This window comes from Trachypithecus francoisi, unplaced genomic scaffold, assembly GCF_009764315.1.
Source record: "Trachypithecus francoisi isolate TF-2019V2 unplaced genomic scaffold, Tfra_2.0 Lachesis_group14, whole genome shotgun sequence".
Classification (NCBI taxonomy): domain Eukaryota; kingdom Metazoa; phylum Chordata; class Mammalia; order Primates; family Cercopithecidae; genus Trachypithecus; species Trachypithecus francoisi.
In genome coordinates this window covers 57,776,842-57,797,745 of record NW_022681459.1, presented here as the reverse complement: position 1 = coordinate 57,797,745, position 20,904 = coordinate 57,776,842, and the positions used below count along the sequence as shown (strand labels likewise).

Here is a 20,904-nt window from a genome sequence, read left to right as displayed (position 1 = left end):
GCAGCAGCTGAACGTCTTGGGTCCTCATTGCCCACCCTGCATGGGTGGAGTTGGCTGGGGCGGGGCTCACCCAGGGTGAGTTTCAGGGAACCCTGAGAAATGGAATCCGGCCAGGACGGCCAGGGGGTGCTGTCTGGAGCTGGGGACAGGCTGATAAGAGTCTAGTGGGGCTGGGAGAGGCCTGGGGACATGAGGTCCATGGCCAGCCAGCTCCATTTGACCTCAGCAAAGGGCATCTGGTTGGCAGGGGCTGAGGCCAGGGGTTGTCAGGCTATATCCCTGAGCCATGTGTGGCCGTCTGTTCATAGCCACAGGGAGCCTTCACACCCCTGAGGCAAAACTACTACTGTCACCATGAGGGTGCTGTCTCTGGTTAGAGCACTGATGACTGTGACAGTGCCCCGTTCTCCTCTTTCAGGAAGCCTTCCTAGGTTTCCCCACTCTCAGATGTTCTGTCTAGCGTGTGGCCTGCCTGTGCTGCAGTTAATACCCAGGAATCCATGCTTCCCTCTCCAGACAGACTCTGAGCATCATAATAGGGGGCCCCACCTGCTCTTTGCTTCCCATGACCCCCCTGCCCCAGCCCAGCCTCGGGTCCCTCATGCAGAGGGGCTTCGTGTCTGAGAGCTTACCTCTGACTTGCCCCAAGAGAATAAGCCAAGTTTGGCTAAACCTAGTCAGAGTCATTCCTACTTTTTTTTTTTTTTTTTTTTTTTTTTGATACGGAGTCTCGCTCTGTCACCCAGGCTGGAGTGCAGTGGCCAGATCTCAGCTCACTGCAAGCTCCGCCTCCCGGGTTCACACCATTCTCCTGCCTCAGCCTCCCGAGTAGCTGGGACTACAGGCGCCCGCCACCTCGCCCGGCTAGTTTTTTGTATTTTTTAGTAGAGACGGGGTTTCACCGTGTTAGCCAGGATGGTCTCGATCTCCTGACCTTGCGATCCGCCCGTCTCGGCCTCCCAAAGTGCTGGGATTACAGGCTTGAGCCACCGCGCCCGGCCTTTTTTTTTTCTTTTGAGATGGCGTCTTGCTCTATTGCTCAGGCTGGAGTGCAGTGGCACAATCTTGGCTCACTGCAACCTCCACCTCCCCGGCTCAAGTGATCCTCCCACCTCAGCCTCCCAAGTAGCTGGGACTACAGGTGTGAGACACTGTGCCTGGCTAATTTTTTGTATTTTTGGTAGAGATGGGGTTTCACCCTGTTGCCCAGGCTGGTCTCGAACTCCTGAGCTCAAGCTATCCACCTGTCTTCATCTCCTAAAGTGCTGGGATTACAGACATGAGCCACCACACCTGGCCTTCTACTGTTTTTTAAAACCATTGATTATAATTCCCTACGAAGCAGTTGTGTGGCTTGGTCTATACTGCCAACATAAATCAGAGGTGACTTCATTGATTCACTCCTTCATCATTCATTTGTTCACAGCCACATGCTCATTGGTACGGCCCTCCTCCCGCCGTGAGACTCTGGGGATGCCTCGGGGAGTGAGGCAGACACATCCCCAACCTCAAGACTCCTGGGGAAGAAAGACAATTAAGCCAGGAGGCTGTCCTGAGGAGAGATGATGCAGAGCAAATGGGACACTGGGGCTGCTTTGGGCCCCAGAGTTTTCTGGATTATTTAATTTCCTTCCCCTTTATTTTTCTTAGAGCACCAAGAGTGGTCTGAAGTCAGAGAAGTCGGTGGAACAGCTCACTGAATACAGGTGAGGGAGGACGAGGGCCCATGGGTGGGGCTGGGGCTCACAGCAGTGGACGGGGGCAGGGCGGGGCCGGGGCAGATCTGCCCGACCTTTGTGGGAAGGGCCCTCACACTCTGTGGCTTTCTCTCAGACCCAAAAAGGCTGCACTGACCCCTCAGTTCCATGGTAGCACACAGGACCCCTTTCATTCCAGCCTCCAATCAGGTCCCTGCCTGGCCCCTCCCAGCCACCCTGCTTTGTTCTCTAGGGTGGGGGCCCCTGGGTTTGGGGCACAGGAGCCAGTGAATCTGTCTCTAGTGTGAGCAGGATGTTCCTCTTTCCTTGCAAAGCTGTAAGAGTCTTAGAGGCCCCTGCATGGCCAGGGGCTGGCCGTCTTACTCCCCACCCACTGGGGGGTGTGGCTGTCCTGCTCCCTGCCCACTGGGGCATGGCCACCTGCTCCCCACCCACTGGGGCATGGCCATCTTGTTCACTATCCACTGGGGCTGGCCATCCTGCTCCCTGCCCACTGGGGCTGGCCATACTGCTCCCTGTCCACCAGGGGTGTGGCCATCCTGCTCTCTGACCCCTGGGGCTGGCCTTTGTGTTCCCCATGGAGCAGAACAGGTGGGGCCTGGAGAGGGATGGGCCCTAGGGGCTGCACAGCTGCCAGCAGGTCCACCTTTGCTGGCTTCCATGTGACGCTGACTCACGATCTCTCACAGGGATGCAGCCAAGTTGCTGGCCAGGTGGGGCTGCCATCCTCTGAAGGCTTGGCTAGTGCTGGAGCTGTGTGGACAGCACACGGCGTCTGTCCCTCCTGGCAGCCTTGGCGTCTGTGCTGAGCCCAGGTCTCTGTCCCAGGCTGCTGGGCTCTGCCCCGTGGGGCCCAGCTCTCTTCTGGACGGCTGTGGTTAGAGAGACTCGGCCTGCCCTGGACCTACAGAACTTCTCTTCTATGGGGTAGGGGTGGATCTAAAAACCTGACCAAAAAAAAAAAAAACAAAGAAAAATTGTTCAAAAACAATAAAAATGGGGTGAAAGAAGCCAGACCCAAAAGAGAACACATGGTATGGTTTCATTTTCACGAACTTCCAGGACAGGCAAAACCAATAGATGGCAAGAGAAATCGCAGCTGTGGTCAGTATAGGGAGGGAGGGGATGGAAGGGAGAACACGGTGGGGGGCGGGGGGTGCTGGGAGGGTCTGCAGCATGTAAGTGGGGGTGATCACACAAGTGTGTATGTGTGAAACGCACAAGCTGTAAATTTACGACTTGTGCACTTTATGATAGGTGTGATGTATCTCCCTCAGAACAAAACAGGAACCACAAAACCAGCAAAATCCAAATGCCTCTAGGTGTGGAGGCCTCAGGGAAGGGCACGAACCTGTTTCTGTCCTTTGCTTCCCGCAGAGACCTTCTCTGCTATCTGCCCTACCTACAAAGCTGGCAGGAAAACCACAGCATGCCAGTTTCTTTGCAACCTTGCCAGCACTGATGCTTGTCATATTGAGACATTGTAGGTTTGCAGGGTTTTTTTTAACCATTTGTTTGCTTGTTCCACCCTCTGCACAGCACAGACAAGGACCAGCCTCCGAGTGAGTACTTTCTTCATTTTTGGAAATCTGTTCCTATCTGATGCGTGTTAATGCAGACGAGTCTTGATGGAGGGTTAATTGCTGAGCATTCTCTCATTTGCCCATCGCCTGCTGTTTGTATCTCAAGCCTTATTCTTATTCATTTGTCCCTCTTTCTGTCTGTCCATCATGGAGCTGGCTGCTCTTTCTCATGATACCGTTCCTGTGGGGAGAGAGATTTATAATTCACATAGGCAGTGATGGTGGAGTCTGGTAAATGTGTGGGCTCTGGAGTCATTGGTCTGTGCTCAAACACCAGTTTTCCCAGTCATTAGCCACTTAAGTTTGGGCAAGTACCTTAACTTGTCCGTGCCTCAGTTTCCTCATCTATAAAAGGGCACTCACCTTTTAAACTGGCAGTGAGGGTTAAAGGAGATAATTTGTGAGTGTGTTCAGCATGTGGGCAGTGCTCAATAGTGAGTGGGCAATAATGTGGCACCTACTCTTCTGACAGGGCAATAATGTGGCACCTACTCTTCTGACAGAGCTGTTCACCAGTCAGTTGATTGATCTACTTGCTACTTCTTTCATGCATCCATTCCTTTGTCAGTGGTCTGGCCAGCTCTTCACCCACTCATCCATTCATCCATTTATCCATCTATGGATCCATTCTTTCTTCTATTCATCTATCTACTCACCCACCTATCCACCTACTCACCTATTCATCCATCCATTCATCCATCCCTCCATCCATCCATTCGTGCTTCCATTCATCCATACATCTACCCATCCATCATCTATCCATCTATCCATCCATCCACCTATCCATCCATCCACCCCCACACCCACCCACGCACCTATCCATCCATCCATCCACCCACCCACCCCCCACCCACGCACCTATCCATCCATCCACCCACCCACCTATCCACCCACCCACGCACCTATCCATCCATCCACCCACCCACCCCCCACGCACCTATCCACCCACCCACCTATCCACCCACCCACCCCCACGCACCTATCCACCCACCCACCCCCACGCACCTATCCACCACCCACCCACCCACCCACGCACCTATCCATCCACCCACCCCCACCCACCCACGCACCTATCCATCCACCCACCCACCCACGCACCTATCCATCCACCCACCCACCACCACGCACCTATCCACCACCACCCACCCACCCACGCACCTATCCACCCACCCACCACGCACCATCCACCCACCCACCCACGCACCCATCATCCACCCACCCACCCACCACCACCCACGCACCCATCCACCACCCACCACCCACCCACGCACCTATCCATCCACCCACCCACCCACCCCGCACCTATCCATCCACCCACCCACCACCCACGCACCTATCCATCCACCCACCCACCCACGCACTATCCATCCACCCACCCACCCACCCACACCTATCCATCCACCCACCACCACCCACGCACCTATCCACCCACCCACGCACCATCCACCCACCCACCCACGCACCCATCCACCACCCACCCACCCACGCACTATCCATCCACCCACCACCCACCCACGCACTATCCATCCACCCACCACACCCACCCACGCACCTATCCATCCACCCACCCACCCACCCACGCACCTATCCATCCATCCATTCATCTATCCACTTATCCACCTATTCGTCCATCCATTCATCTATCCATCCAACCACCTATCTATTCACCCATATCCATCCATCCTAACACTATTTTTCCTCCCTGTACCCTCCCCACTTAGACACATAGCTATGTGGGCAGGGATGCTATGAGGGGCACTTCACCTGCAGAGGTAGAGATAATAACCTGCCAGGAGCTTCTGAGAATGGGGGCTGAGGGAGGCTGAGTTTGGGGAGAAAGGAGAAGGGAGGGGCAAGGAGGGCTGGCTGGGGATCTGTGTATGTAGCAGGAGGGGCGGCCTGAGGACATGACGGGTTGCCCAGGGAGCAGTATTTTGGGCATGGGGCAGCATGAGAAGTAGGTGTCACAGGGTGAAGAAACCCAATTTCCCTGACCACTGATGTGTCCACCATGTTTATTGATTTCAGGGGGCATTTTAACGTGCATGATGCTATTTGGTGCTACTTTCCCCCCTTCACTAACAAGGGAACTCAAACAGAGAGGGGTGCTGTGACTTGCTTGGAGTCACACAGCTGCTGAGTGGCAGAAGCCACAGCAAACTCAGGCCAGTCTGTGTATTTGGTGCCCAAGGACCAGTGTCCCCATGGGAGGTGTATTAGCTGCAAATAGCAGGAATCCAGCTTGTGCACAAAGGGCATTAGCCTGAGGACATGAGGTGCCTGAGACTGGACCCCAGGGCCTGAGCCGCTGTTCCCAGACCCCAAGGGAGTGAATGAGTTGCTGAAAGAGCTGGCCTTTTGTGGGCAGCAGATTCAGACACTCTTGGGGGCGGGGGGAGGCAGCAGGGAGGAGCCCTTACTCAGCCAATTTAAAACCAAGGGGAGGAGACTCATGGACCCTGATCACCCACCTGTAGCAGCTTCCGTGGCCCTGGGGAGTGCAGCAGGGCCCTGGGAGGAGGGAGGACCAGCTGGCAGATAAAGGGCTGCAGCTGTGCCGACGCAGTAACAGGTGTTGGCTGCAGGAAGCGCGGCTGTTTATGAAGTCCTACTGTGTGCCCGGTCACTGTGCCGCGGAGCCAGGTGTGTTATCTGCTATCGAATTCCATCTCTGCAACAACCCCAGCTAGGGAGGCACAGAGAGAGAAGGTGACTTCCCCTGGGCCACACGGCCAGGAGACCAGTGACTCAAATCCAGGTCTATTTTATTTGAGAACCATGATCTAAAACGACAGCTCCCTCTGGACTGGTTATTCTAAGAAACTTTTGTGAAAAAAAATTCCCTGTTTGGCACAAAGATAATAGCATCGTAATGAGGTGTTTATTGGATCTGTGTCTGCAGAGGACGTCTTTGATGAATTATTTAAGCTGGCTCCGGAGAAAGTGAACGCAGTGAAAGAGGTAGGAGAGATCAAAGCTCTCAGCAGCTCTCGGGCCGCCCACCCCACCCACCGCCCACCTGCGCTGTAGGAGGGAATCACGGGTCCTTGCATCACACCTGCTGCGTGCTAGGCCTGTGTTCTTCCCTGGTTAGGCCATCGTGAACTTTGTCAACCAGAAGCTGGACCGCCTGGGCCTGTCTGTGCAGAATCTGGACACCCAGGTAGGGACTGAGCTGCGGCGTCCCCAGGCAGGGCAGGGCCACTGGCTGTAGGAAGGAAAGAGGGTTCTGCAGGCCTTGGGAAGCTGCTCTGTGGTGGGGGTCGTATCACCTCTTGGAGGCTTAAGGTCTCGCTCCCCAGTGGGACTGTTGCTGGCAGGCGGGGACACAGTGGCCACCAGGGACACAGTGGGATCCCGGGGGTGGGGGTGTGGGAACACTTCACAAAGCTGGAGTCACTTCGGCTGTCACTGCTTCTCATTGTTATAATTTTATTTTATAATTAATCTTAGACTAGCTGATGCCAAGACTTGAAGCACATGAGTCTTCCCTGCGTGGTCGTGTTCGCCCAAACAGAATTTATTAGATTTGCGCCATGTGCCAGGCGTAGGTGACAGCGCAGCCCCGCCGTCTGCAGGCTCCATGTCTCTCACAAGCACCCTGAGGAGCCCAGCCCTCCCCCAGCTGACTGAAGCTGAATTTTCCCAGGAGCAGGAGCAGAATCTCAGGGGGTCAGCACCCACCGTGGGCTGTGGCTTTCCACAGTGAAGCTGTGTCCCCGTAGGCTTCCCACACTGCAGCGGGGAGCAGGGGGTGCAGAGGAGCAGAGCAGCTGCCAACCCCGGGGCCTGCAGAGTGGGCATGGAGTCTGCTGGATGCCAGTGGCCTCAATGGGACATGACGTAGGCATCTGGCCACCTGGGTTGTGCTAGGGTCTGGGGTGGGGAGGGAGTCTGGTCCCAGATGGACCAGTTGGCTCATGAAGCTCGTAGCCAGAGCTGCTGACCTCTCAGAGAGACTGGATGGGCATTGGCTGGGGAGGGAGGGGTTAATGTACTCCCATGTCTAGTCACTAAAACCAATAAAGCCCTCACTATGTGCCAGTCCCCAGGCAAAATGCTTTCCATGTTAACTCATTGAATCCTCCCCATAATCCTCTGAAGTGGGAACTATACTACCCCACTTACAGAGGAGGATGTTAAGGCACAGAGAGGTTAATTAACTTGTCTAAGGTCACACAGTGATAAGTAGTGGACCTGGGATTTGAACCCAGGCAGCTGGGGCCAGAGTTTGTGCTTATAACCACCTCATACAGTGGCCACGTGAGAAGTGTGTGTGTGATATGGTGTGGCAGCATGGCAGGGTGGAAGCAGCAGGCTCTGCAGCCAGATAGATACACATTTCCCTTCTGCCTCCACCACTTATGGGCCCTGGGCTCTGCTGAGACCCCTCCACATTTGCTGTGTGACCTTGGGTAAGTTACTGGACTTCTCTGAACCTCAGGCTCTTCTTATAAAGTGGGTACAAGACAGCAGCTTGGTAGAGTTGTGAGTGATACATGAGCTGGTGAGCCCCACATGTTTGGTATATTACCTGGCACGCTGCCGGCATGAAATAAATGAGATTTGTAGTTTTATTATATTTCATGTGGGTATAAACAGGATGATTTCTGAGATTTACATTCTACCTGTTCCATCTTTATCTCTCCCTTGGTAAAATAATGGGTTTTAGAGACTCATGGCATGTGCAAAGGTGGTATTTAGAGACTGTTCAATAAAACGGGGTAAGGAAGTCCCTTGCATTCCAGTTGTATTACCAAGGAATAGTGGCAGAAAAGATTTCAGGCCCAAACTAATAACATTGAAACAGGCTTAATATGAGGAAATTCCATTAAGGGCTTCGAATGGCAGTTTCTTCCAATATCCCATCCTGTGTTTTGTATCTTTGAAGAGACTCAATACAATTATATTAACATATGATATGCTGGTGGCAGGGACGACAGCTTTATCTCTGAACATACAGACAGAACAGACAGAAATATTAATGTGGCAGCTGGTGAGATGAGCCCAGTGTGCTGCTCTCTGCCTTTTCTGATGGAATAATTATACACTTAACTCTGTTTTCCCCTGTGTTTCTGTAGCTTGTGAAACAAGCGTGCTGTTTAAAAACTGACATGAGGCTATTCTGCAGTAAGTTTAGAAAGTACTTTTTTCACTGAGCATGTACTGTGTACCAGGCAGCCTGAAACCACTTTTTACTTGCAAAGCTGTGAGGTCAGGAATGTCTTCCCCACTTCTCACCAAGGAACCAGAGGCTCAGAGAACTTGTACGACTTCCTTAGGGCCACACAGCCTGTAAAAGACAAAGTGGGCTTCCCCAGACTTCTTCCATATGACAGTCTTCAGTTCCTGCCTTTGTAGTTTGCAGACGGGGTCATCTTACTCTTGCTGATTGGACAACTTGAAGGCTTCTTCCTGCACTTAAAGGAATTCTACCTCACTCCCAACTCTCCTGCAGAAATGGTAAGTTTTCCAAAGATTTTTCTTGATGGTCTACCTCTGGGTGAACAGATATACAGAATTGACATGACCAATCTATTTATTCACTTCCAGGTGAAGTGAAGGGTGTAGGGGAAGCTTGTTTGTCTGTATGTCTGCCCGCCCATCCATCCATCCATCCATCCATCCATCCATCCACCTATCCATCCATCCATCCATCCATCCATCCACCCACCCACCCACCCACCACCCATCTATCCATCCACCCACCAACCATCCATCCATCCATCCTCCATCCATCCATCCATCCATCCATACACCTGCCCACCCACCCACCCATCAATCCATCCGCCGCCCACCCACCCATCCATCCATCCACCCCCCCCCACCCACCCATCCATCCATCCATCCATCCATCCACCCACCCACCCATCCATCCATCCATCCACCCACCCACCCACCCACCCAGCATCTATCCACCCATCTACCCATCCATCCATCCACCCATCTACCCATCCATCCATCCATCCATCCACCCACCTACCCACCCACTCAATCATCCATCCACCCACCCACCCACTCATCCATCCACCACCCACCCACCCACTCATCCATCCACCCACCCCTCCACCCACCCATCCGTCTATCTATCCCCATCTACCTATCTATCTATCTATCCCCATCTACCTATTATCCACCTACCCGGCCACCTATTAGCCCTTCTGTTCACCTCCCAAGCCACCCACCATCTATGCACACATCCATTTAACTGCTCACCTGTCCATCCACCTACCTGCCTGTCGATGCACCTATCTTCATGTTTATTCATCTACCCAGTCTATCCATCCATCCATCCACCCACTTGCCTGCCTGTCTACCCACCCATAGGAAGTTTATCTATATGTCTGTCTGACCATCCATACATTCATCCATCACTTGCCTACCTGTCCATTTACCTGCTTGTCCTTTCATGCTACCTGATTGCCTACCTGTCCATTTACCTACCTGTCCATTTACCTGCTTGTCCCTTCCTGTTCTGTTTATTGATCCACCCAATCTACCCATACACCTGCCTGCCCATCCACCCACCTTCTTACCCACCCATCCCGTACCCACACGTCTGTTCCCTCATTCCCTGAGGGCCTGTTTAGTGCCAGGCCCTGAGCTATATGGGATGTTAAGATGATCCAGCACAGATTCTGCTTTCAGGGACCTCTCAGTCTGTGCCCACTGTTCTCCTAGTGACATGTGGTCTTGCAGGGCCACAGCAAAATGTGTTGGTTCAGATGCCTGGGTCAGAAGAGGGACCTGGAACAATGAGGGGTTAGAATAATCTCAAGGAGTCAAGAAGGGCATTGCATCAGAGGCGAGCTGGGAGGTTGGTTAGGGATTAGTTTGCACAGTTATCGAGGAAGGGCTCGCAGAGGGGAGGGAATAGCGTCAACAAAGGCTCAGAGTGGGGCAAGAACAGGAATGGGTCAGGGAGCTGTCGGTGCTTCACTCTGGCTAGAGGGGCTGGAAGGGTGGGGCCTGACCTGGGGGGCTCAGCAGTTCCCACGTGGACCCTAGAGGCTGGTGGACTGGCTGGGAGCTGGCTGCCTGCATCCAGGACAAGGGCTGCGTCTTGACCTGAGGAAGAGGGACAGAGAGAGTGATGGAGGTGAGGTGGGAGGGCAGTTCCCACTGCCTCTTCCCCAGGTACAGCCTTCAGTGCCCACTGGCTAGTCCTGCCTCCGCCCCCACCAGGTCCCTGTTGTGTGTGCTGCCACTTCCTCCAGCTCCCTGGGCTCTCCCACCTCTGGGCTTTGGCACAGGCTGCTCCCCTGTCAGGAGCGCCTTTCCTACCCGGTAGTCCTGGCCCATGAGAAGGGATTTTACTCCTTTCCAAATAAGGAAACAGAGGTCCACGGGGGGCCAAGGCTTACCCAGGGTCAGTGCCAGGCAAGAGGCCTGGGTCTTGTGCTTTTCACCACCAGCTCCCTGCCTGCCTGGACCTCAGGTTTTCTGTCTCTGAAAATGGGCTGACAATGCCTGTCCCCCACTCAGGCCACACAGGCAGTAAGAAAGAGTTTGGAGAACCATCGAGGAGTAAGCATTGAGGGACATGTGGTCCCTAGTACCCCCAGCCTTGCCTCTCACAGGAGGTGACATTGGAGGCGTGCATCCCAGTGGATAGGCTGGAGGGTTGGTGGCTGGTGGCATGCCCAGGATCCTGGGCAGCCAGCTTATCTCCATCCATGCCAGGCTTCCTGTGGCCCGGGGCAGGAGGACCTCTTTATCTCTCTGCAGCAGTAGCGTTTTCTGAAGAGATGAAGCAGGAGGCAGGCCCACATGCCCAGTCCCAGGGCCAGCCTTTGGGGCTGTTTCTGGGAGAGACAAAGGCTTCCATCCCTTTCACATGCCCAGGGCGTCCCTGGCACTGGATCAGGCCTCTTGGCCTATCTGGGGCCCAGTAGCAGGTGAGGTCCCCCCTGGGCCCCTACCAGACTGCCCCTCCACCTGGACCCTTCTTCTGGGCCCCTCCCCTCGACCCTTCCTGGACACCCACCCCATGCCTCTCCCCTGCTTTAAGTGGACCACCCAATTGCCAAGCCGCATCTGCCTCCCCGGCCACGTCCCCTCCTCTCTTCCTGCCGACTCCCAGCTACAGCCACATGACCTCTGGCCCGCTTCCAGCTCTCCAGGGCCTGGTCCTCCCCCATTCCCTCGTATCCACACAGGCTGTGCTCTCAGCCCAGCCTACCGCGGCTTTGCTTCCCACCTGCTTCCCCGGGCGGACAGCCAGCTCTGCCCACCTTCTCAGCTCCTCTGCAGTCCCTCAGTGCTCTGTGGGGCCCTGAACCACAGTCCACACTCCCTTGGGGTTAGCTCCCTGCACTTTGCCTCTCCTGGCCCTCTCCCCCATCCTACCTCCATGCCTCTGTGAGGGCGGGGCAGGGTGGCATCTCCATTTTACAGAGAGGAGCCCGGAGCCCGAGAGGCTTACCCTGGACCACCCAGCTGCTCAGTGGCAGCCTCATGCCAGGACAGCCTACCGCCCGCAGCCTGCCGTGTCCCTCGCCTCCACGGGGATGCATCTTGAGTGGGTGTGGGCTCCATCTTCCCTAGAGGCCAGGTGCTCTGGACTTGGTTCCCAAGAGCTAGATGCTGGGTCAGAGCAGCGAGGCCGGGACAGCCAGTGTCTACGGTCCTGGTGGCCGTGGCAGGCAGAGTGGCTGCTGCTTCCTAGGTCCTTCCATTTGGAGGAGCCACATCGGCCAGCCGTTGCCACAGACGTGCTGCTTAACAAACCACCCGAAAACCTAGGGGCTGAAAACCACACTCATTTCTTCCCACAGACCGGCAGGTCGACTGAGTTTAGCTGCGGGAGGCTCAGTTAGACTTTGTCACTCCTCCGAGGACTGGATGGGGATCAGGCTGCCGTGGCTGGGTGGCTCGGCTCTGTGCCACAGCCTGCCATGTTCCTCCTGGGACCAGCAGCTGGCCCGGGCACGCTTTCCTCCTGGCAATGGCAGAGACACACGAGAGACCAGACAGAAGGCATGAGGCCCTGGCTTGGAATGGGCAGGCTGCCACTTCCATTGGAGCAGGCCCTGTGGCCTTGGCAGTGATGTGGGACAGCCCTGCTAAAGTGTGTGGGCACAGAATTGGGCCGATGGTGGGATCTCCCGCAGGCGGTGTGGACAAATGTGCTAGCAAGTCCTCACGTTGGGTCTTGGAGTTAGGAACTCTTCCCATCCCCATTTCCACACGGGAAACAGTTCAGAGAGGCACAGAAGCCTGGCCCAGAGCACACAGTGAGTTAGGGACCTCCCTGTTTCCCTCCTGTGGAGCCAGCATGAGCCCCTGGGAGCTGGAGGGTGCCAGGGCTCAGTGGGGTTGAAGCCAAGGCTGAGACTGAGTTCCGAGCCTGCCTCGGGAAGGCAAGGCACTGAAATGTGAGCGGTGAGGAGAGAAGGTGGAGGAAGGGGACAGGCGGGACCACCTCTGGGCTGAGGGCCTGGGGCTCGGAACCCAGCTCAGAGCCGCTCTGGGGCGCCCCTGGGCTGCAGGGCCTCTGCTCAATCTGTTGCACCATGCAAGCCCCAGTTACAAGACGGGAACAAACGTGCAGACTTCCATGTTGCTGTGTGCAGCCGCTTTGCTGAATCCACTGATTTTAGAACCTACTTCTGAATATGAGTCAGATTAGATGTGGGGGAAGAGCAGCAGCCTCTTAGCTCAGACCCCAAGAATGAATTTTTACAGCATATTGTGGGCAATCTCTGCTGCAGGAATGTGTAATCGAAATGCTGAAGAGGTCGTCAGCGGAGGAGGGCGGGAACACCAGCCCTTGCCGAAGGTGGGCCCCTGCGGAGTTGTTATCTTGGCAGAGTAGCCTCTTGAAATTGGATTTCTCATTATCAGACCCTCTTTGCGGGTGGTGTTTATGTGAGATAGTCATTCGTTATAGGCACGGAAGTTAAGGACGGGGGGAGAGGATCATTTGCTCCCAGAAATCAAATCCCTGGAGCCAGGAATCCTTGGCGTCCTTCCACATTAAATTATTCTTCCCCAGGAGGATTTGCATGCATCCTCCCGGGTTGTAACCTTCTCTTGGCTCTGTGGAAGGTGGTAGTTTCATCTTCCTCTCAAACTGTACACGGAAGAAAAATCTCTGGACAGAGCATCGTGAGATAGCTCTGCAGTCAGGGTCAGCTCTTCTGGGAGATGATCTTTTGTTCGGATTGAGTGTCATTGAGGAGGAGTGTGACAAACAGAAGCAGATGTCATAATTTTCAGTGTTGATAGCAGCTCCCAAAGCATAAGCTCCATGAGGGCAGGGGGTCTGGTCTGTTTCGGGCACTAGTTGCATGGCTAGTACATAGTAGATGACAAGTATTTTTTAAATAAGTGAATGAACAAAGTTATTCCAAAACATTGGTCCCAGGAGGTGCTCTGTGACGAATGGATTCTATGAATAAATAACTTGGGGAAACATGTCTAGTCTTGAAGGTTCATGAGACCCACTAACACGTTCAAGGTTTTGATAAGTCCTGCAGTGAAGGACTTCCATATTATTTTATTTAATCCATCAGTTTCTAAAAATGTTTGGCCACAGATATCCCCTTTCCTGTCCATCCTAGATCACAGTTTGGGAGATTCTGACTCACTGAGTATATCAAAGGCGGGGCTTTGAGGTGGGAGAGCACAGTGTGGAATCGAGAACCTCAGGTTCCTCAGGGTCTTGTTCTCACTCCGACATTTACTCTCCGTGTAACTGCAAATAATATTCATAATGAGAATGTGAACAGTAGCAACAATTGCAACCCTAGTTTCCCAGAATATTCCAGGCTAGAGGAAGAACTGGGGACACAGTGATGGGAACTTCTGGTGATGCTCTGGTCTATCCACTCAGAACTTCCCGTCCATCTTGGTCTGGACAGCCTCAGAGCTTCACCCCGCATTGGCACCTGCAGCGTGCTGCAGCATTGGCTCCGTGTGATAGCCTTTGTTCCGCTCTGTCTCCCAGGCTGGAGTGCGATGGTGCAATCTCGGCTCACTGCAACCTCCGCCTCCTGGGTTTAAGCAATTCTCCTGCCTCAGCCTCCCAAGTAGCTGGGATTACAGGCATGTGCCACCATACCCAGCTAATTTTTGTATTTTTTAGTAGAGACAGGGTTTCACCATGTTGGCCAGGCTGGTCTTGAACTCCTGACCTCAAGTGATCTGCCCACTTTGGCCTCTCAAAGTGCTGGGATTACAGGAATGAGCCAACGTGCCTGGCCCGTTTCTTCTTGTTGGCTGACTATAGAGGAGCGGCCTTGCTGCTCCTGCTGGGCACCCTGCCCATACACTCCTTTCCATCTGGGACCCGCCCTCCATCTTTGTGTCCCCAAGTGAAGAAGGACTCTGGTAACCCACTTCCGGCTCCTGTGCCTTCATCATCCTCCCCTTCAAATCTTGCTTTGTGGCTTCAATTCTGTGTCCGTCATCACATTGGATGCGCATGGCAGCCTTGGAGAGGCAGGCAGACAGATGCATCATCTGCATGACACAGATGAGGCAGCTGAGGCCCAGCCAGGATGTGTGACTTGTCTGAGGTCAGACACTTAGTGGCAGGGGTGGGGGTGGCAGTGCACAGACATCCAAGCTAGATCCCAATAGTCCTCTTGCTTGGACCCTCCAGGAGATGGCTGGAGGTGGCCTGGGCCAGGCTGGCGTTCTCGATGAGTCTTGCCTGGCCTTGCTCATCCAACGCTTGGCCAACCTGGCTTCTTGGCCCCTGGCTGGGTTGCCATGGGAACTGCCTTGCCCTGGTGGGACTGCTGTGGCCAGGCAGATAGGGAGGGAATGGGACGAGGCACGGCTGACCCCTGGGCTGGGATGTCCAGCCCCTCTAGTGGATCTACTGGTGGCTAAGGCAGAAGGGAGGACCTGTTTGAGGTCACAGTGAACCAGGAGTTCGTCCCTCTTCACCCACACCAGGCTGCTGCCCTAAGGCAAAGGGCTGGGACCTACTCTGGTTGTAGATGAGGCCCAAGGGAGAAGCTAGAATGGAAAGGGAGGGGACCCACTGCGGGAGGGCCGGCAGGGCTCCTGCGCTCTCACCGTATCCTACAGCAAGGCACAGGGGAACTGTGGCAAGCCCACTTTGCAGATGAGCAGAGGGAGGCCGCAGGCAGGGACCAAACTGAGGAATGAACCCCTGGGGGACCTGACTGATGCCCAGGCGCCCTCTACCTCTAAAGGGAGCCATCTCTGAGACTGCACCCCAGGCAAGGGGTGGCGGAAAGGACAGCCACTGGGTGGGGACCACTCCAGTCTCCAGCCTGCTTCCCATGGGCATTGCAGTGGACACACCTGGTTTGAGCACTTTCTGTCTCGTGAGCTCCAGTGAGCCCCTTGGTTCCTCCGAGCCTCGATTTCTTCACTGTGCTTTGCCCTGGGAAACAGCTGTTCTCAAAAGGGCTCTGCCACCCCAGGCCCTTGCTCCTTTCTCTGGGTAGTTTTCCCTGCCTGGCGGGACTCACAACCAGGCATCACCTCCACCAGGAAGCTTTCCCTGATCCCTACTGGGTATCCTCTTTGGTGATTGTCTTTTTCAATGGCAGTGGCCCCTGGATGCGTGTGTGTTCCCAGTGTGGGGCCTGTGTGTTCCCAGTGTGGTACAGCACCTGCTCAGAGTGGGGCCTGTGTGTTCCCAGTGTGGTACAGCACCTGCTGAGAGTGAGGCCTGTGAGTTCCCAGTGTGGCACAGCACCTGCTGAGAGTGGGACCTGTGAGTTCCCAGTGTGGTACAGCACCTGCTGAGAGTGGGACCTGTGAGTTCCCAGTGTGGCACAGCACCTGCTGAGAGTGGGGCCTGTGAGTTCCCAGTGTGGCACAGCACCTGCTCCGAGTGGGGCCTGTGTGTTCCCAGTGTGGCACAGCACCTGCTGAGAGTGGGACCTGTGAGTTCCCAGTGTGGTACAGCACCTGCTAAGAGTGGGGCCTGTGTGTTCCCAGTGTGGCACAGCACCTGCTCAGAGTGGGGCCTGTGTGTTCCCAGTGTGGCACAGCACCTGCTCCGAGTGGGGCCTGTGTGTTCCCAGTGTGGCACAGCACCTGCTCCGAGTGGGGCCTGTGTGTTCCCAGTGTGCACAGCACCTGCTCCGAGTGGGGCCTGTGTTCCCAGTGTGGCACAGCACCTGCTCCGAGTGGGGCCTGTGTGTTCCCAGTGTGGCACAGCACCTGCTCAGAGTGGGGCCTGTGTGTTCCCAGTGTGGCACAGCACCTGCTCAGAGTGGGGCCTGTGAGTTCCCAGTGTGGTACAGCACCTGCTCAGAGTGGGGCCTGTGAGTTCCCAGTGTGGTACAGCACCTGCTCAGAGTGGGGCCTGTGTGTTCCCAGTGTGGCACAGCACTGCTCAGAGTGGGGCTGTGTGTTCCAGTGTGGCACAGCACTGCTCCGAGTGGGGCCTGTGTGTCCCAGTGTGGCACAGCACCTGCTCCGAGTGGGGCCTGTGTGTTCCAGTGTGGCACAGCACTGCTCCGAGTGGGGCCTGTGTGTTCCAGTGTGGCACAGCACCTGCTCCGAGTGGGGCCTGTGTGTTCCCAGTGTGGCACAGCACCTGCTGAGAGTGGGGCCTGTGAGTGGCTGAGGAACGAGGCATGGATTGTTTGTGTGACGGAGTGAGCTGCCCACCCTTGGAGGCTGTAGGGAGTTTGGGCTCATGATGGACATGGCAGACAACAGGAAGGTCTTGGCACTTGGGACCCAGGGCTTGGCCTGGGGCGGCTGCTTGTGCCCACATCTGACAGGGCCTTGTCATCATAGCTGCACAACGTCACCCTGGCGCTGGAGCTGCTGAAGGATGAGGGCCTGCTCAGCTGTCCCGTCAGCCCTGAAGGTGAGTGCGTGGCCGATGCCCACATGGTGGCCAGCCCCGGGTGGCCGCCTCGTGCGAGAGCCACAGAACAGGGTGCAGGGCGCTAGGGGATGAGCACACGTTGGCAGAGTCCTCTTGCCTGGCAGGGGTGGAGAATGGGTGCTTGCCGAGGTTTCCTGGGTGGGGGTACTGCAGCCCCAGGAGAGGAGGTCCTGGGGTGGGGGAGACCAAGGTCTCTGGGGACAGGCTGTCCAGAGAAACCAGACCTTGAGGAGTTGCTGTGTTGGAGGCACCACAGAAGGGTTCAGGGGAGGACTGGCCAAGAGGAGGAGGCAGGTCACGCAGCAGGCATGGGACTCGGGCCTGGAGTGACCAGCTGTCCTGGTTTCCAGGGATTCTCCTGGTGTTAGCACTGAAATCCTGAATGCCAGGAAACCCCTCAGTGCAGGGCACACCGGGATGGTCGGTCACCGCCACCTAGGCCTGACCGGCTGCCCTGCCCTCCTTTGGTCCACAGACATCGTGAACAAGGATGCCAAGAGCACACTGCGGGTGCTCTATGGCCTGTTCTGCAAGCACACGCAGAGAGCACACAGGGACAGTATGCCCCATGGAGCCCCGAATTGACCCTCACTGCCCTCAAAGCCCAGAGCCTGCCTGTCAGCTCAGCTCAGAGGGCCCGAGGCCGCAGGGGGTCCTCCCGCAGTCCCGCTGTTTCCTGTGCATTCATGACCTGCTTTCCTCCCACCCTGTCTCCTGTCTCCATCATCAGATTATCTCTGAACCCCCTTGTGTGGATCATTTTGAGCTGCCTGGCCTTGCTCAGTTTATTTTAATAAAAGTATTTCTGGGAGGGATTCTGGGAACTTGCCAGGGTCCTGTGGAGGGCCCTTAAACCCGCAGCCTCCCTCCCGTGGGGTGAGTGTGGGTCACATCAGTCTCTGGGCCCAGGCTCGTGAGAGCCCGGAGAGGTGGCATCACTCAGGGCTGGAGGCTCTCAGGGACAGGGCCCACAGCCCCAGACCCCAACCTTTCCAGCCCAGCTCCCTACACTGGCCTGCTTCTCACTCGGGATGATGGGCCCCAGAGTCACCCTCCAAGGCAGGAGCCCGCGTGGCTCCATAGCCACGCCCCCACCCACCCACCGGGAGAAGTGGATTCAGTGACTGTTAAAGCAACACAGGCCGGGCTGAGCCCTGCAGCTGCCCTCATGAGTTTTGCCCAAAAGTCACAAAGGAGCAATCTTCGTGGTTGGTTAGTGGGTTCAGGTCTTCTCCAGTCTGTCCTCGGGAGCTGTGGTTTCCCACTCGCTCCAGTGAGACTTGGCGTTTTCTGCACATAAGAGTTGTGTGGGAGAATTGCACATAGTCGGTCCAGGGCTTCCGGAGTGGGGCTGAGCTGATGGCTGATGGGAGCAGAGGAGGAGGCTGGCGGGGAGGGCTGAGGCAGGCAGGGAGGTCTGAGGCTGGCGGGGAGGGCTGGGACTGGAGGGAAGGGGTGGAACTGGTGGGGAGGGCTGGGACTGGGGGGGAGGGGTGGAACTGGTGGGAAGGGCTGAGGATGGTGGGGAAGGTTGAGGCGGGTGGGGAGGAGTGAGGTTGGTGGGGAGGGGTGGGACTGGCAGGGAGGGCTGAGGCCGGTGGGGAAGGTTGAGGCTGGTGGGAGGTGAGGTTGGTGGGGAGGGGTGGGCTGGTGGGGAGGGGTGAGGCTGGCAGGGGGCTGAGGCTGGTGGGGAGGAATGAGGTTGGTGGGGAGGAGTGGGAATGGCAGGGAGGGGTGAGGCTGGTGGGGAGGGCAACCACTGCCCCAGGCTGCTCCTCCTCCTTGGACCCTGAAGAGGCCTTTGGGTCTGGGATTTTCACAGTTTGACAGCTGTGGCCTTGGGGAGGGGCTTGAGAAGGGGTTAGGGGAGAGGTCATCACTGACACCCACTGGGGGCACCTGGGCAGATGTCCTTCGGGAGAGCAAGATGAGAGCCAGGGACGCGGCGCCAGGTCAGCCCTGAGAGCTGGTGTCTGGGTGTAAGGAGGCCTTGAGGGGTCTTCCCTTCACCTAGCCTCCCATCTGCCTGCCCCTCTCAGCTCCCAGTTCACAGGGCAAACCCAAGCCCATGAACGGGTTCCATGTGAGCACTCAGATGCACCCCTCTTCATGGATACCCACCCTATGCCAGCTGCCTCTGGGAAACGTGCATCCTCCCACACCAGGTACCTGGAGCCCAGCTCCTTCCACCTGCTCAGGTGCCCCCTCCATTGAGATGCCCCCTCCAGCGCCTCAGGTCCTCTTCTTGAGCTTCTGGGGACACAGGCTCAACTTCTCACAGCTGGCTTCATCCCGAAAGCCTGAAATCCAGCCCCACTTCTTGGGGTCTTTGCGTCCTCACTTGCTCGGGCCCCACCCACTGCAGGCCGGCTCTGCCTGGCTGTTCCACATCCTCACTCTTGCTCTATTTGACAGCAATTAAAAAAAAAAAAAAAGTGACTTATTTAATTTCTGTAGCTTTATTGAGGAATAACTTCCCAGTTTGAAGTATACAATTTGATGAGTTTTGACAAATGCATGCAGTCAATGTAATCACCACCATCGTTATCCAGACATGGGACATTCCCATCACCATGCAAGTTTCTGCACCTGTCTGTAGCCAATCCCCTTCTCCCAGCCCCTGGCCCTGGGGACCACTCATCTGTTTTCTGTCACCATCATTTAGCCTTGTCTAGAATTTCTTATAAACTGTGTCCTATGGTATGTTGCTTTTTGTGTCTGATTTCTTTCACTTAGCATAATGCTATTGAGAGTATCTCCATTGTTTCTTTTATCAACCACCCATGTCCTTAGTACAGCACCATTATATGGGTGCACAGCAATTTGTGTATGCATTTGCCAGTTGATGGCCCTTTGGGGTTCTTTTGGGGTTTTAGTTTTTATGAGTGGCATTGGTATTCATGTTCAAGTCTTGGTGTGGGGCCTATGTTTTCATTTTTCCTGAGTAAGTACCTAAGACTGATGTGGCTGGGTCATATTAGTGTATATTTTACTGTATAAGAAACTGCCAACTAGGCTGAGTGTGGTGGTGCATGTCTATAATCCCAGCACTTTGGGAGGCTGAGGTGGGCAGATCACCTGAGGTCAGGAGTTCAAGACCTGTCTGGCCAACATGGTGAAACGCCATCTCTACTAAAAATACAAAAATTAGCCAGATGTGGTGCACACCTGTAATCCCAGCTACTTGGGAGGCGGAGGCTGAGGCAGATAAAAACTCTTAAACTTGTGAGTTCAAGTGAGCTGTGAGTGCTTGAACTTGTGAGTAAAGTTGCAGTGAGCTGAGATCGCACCACTGCACTTAAGCCTGGGCAACAGAGCAAGACTTTGCTTCAAAAAAAAAAAAAAAAAAAAGACTGCCAACTGTTTTCCAAAGTAAATGTGCCATTCACATTTCCACCAGCAATGTATGAGAGTTCCAGTTGCTCCACATCCTCGCCAACACTTGGTACTGTCCATCTTTTCCATTTTAGCCATTCTAGAGGGTACAATGGTATCACATTGTAGTGTTAAATTTATTTCCCTAATGACTAATAGTACTGAGTATGTGTGTTAGTCAGCTTGGGTTGAAGAATACCATAGAGATGTATTCCTCAGAGTTCTGAAGGCTGGTAAGTTCAAGATCAAGGTGCTGGCAGATTTGGCTCCTGGTGAGGCTCTCTTCCTGGCACACAGATGACTTCCTTCTCTCCGTCCTTACAAGGTCAAGGGAAGAGAGAGAGAGAGAAGGGGAGAGAGAAGAGAACAAGAGCATCAGAGTGCTCTGGTGTTTCTT

General features: G+C 55.2%; 1 protein-coding gene across 22 annotated transcripts in view; it reads left to right on the top strand.

Annotated features, from left to right (window-relative positions):
* PARVG (parvin gamma) overlaps nt 1–20,904 on the top strand; it is a 68,476-nt gene that overhangs the window by 9,926 nt on the left and 37,646 nt on the right. For 6 of the 22 annotated variants that reach the window (XM_033233655.1, XM_033233660.1, XM_033233653.1 and 3 more), the window contains 6 exons: nt 1,651–1,706; nt 3,258–3,280; nt 6,204–6,262; nt 6,396–6,464; nt 8,663–8,764; nt 17,039–17,111. In XM_033233655.1, the coding sequence (XP_033089546.1) occupies nt 1,651–1,706; nt 3,258–3,280; nt 6,204–6,262; nt 6,396–6,464; nt 8,663–8,764; nt 17,039–17,111 (382 nt within the window). The other 16 variants (XM_033233673.1, XM_033233672.1, XM_033233671.1 and 13 more) reach the window with 13 other exon arrangements.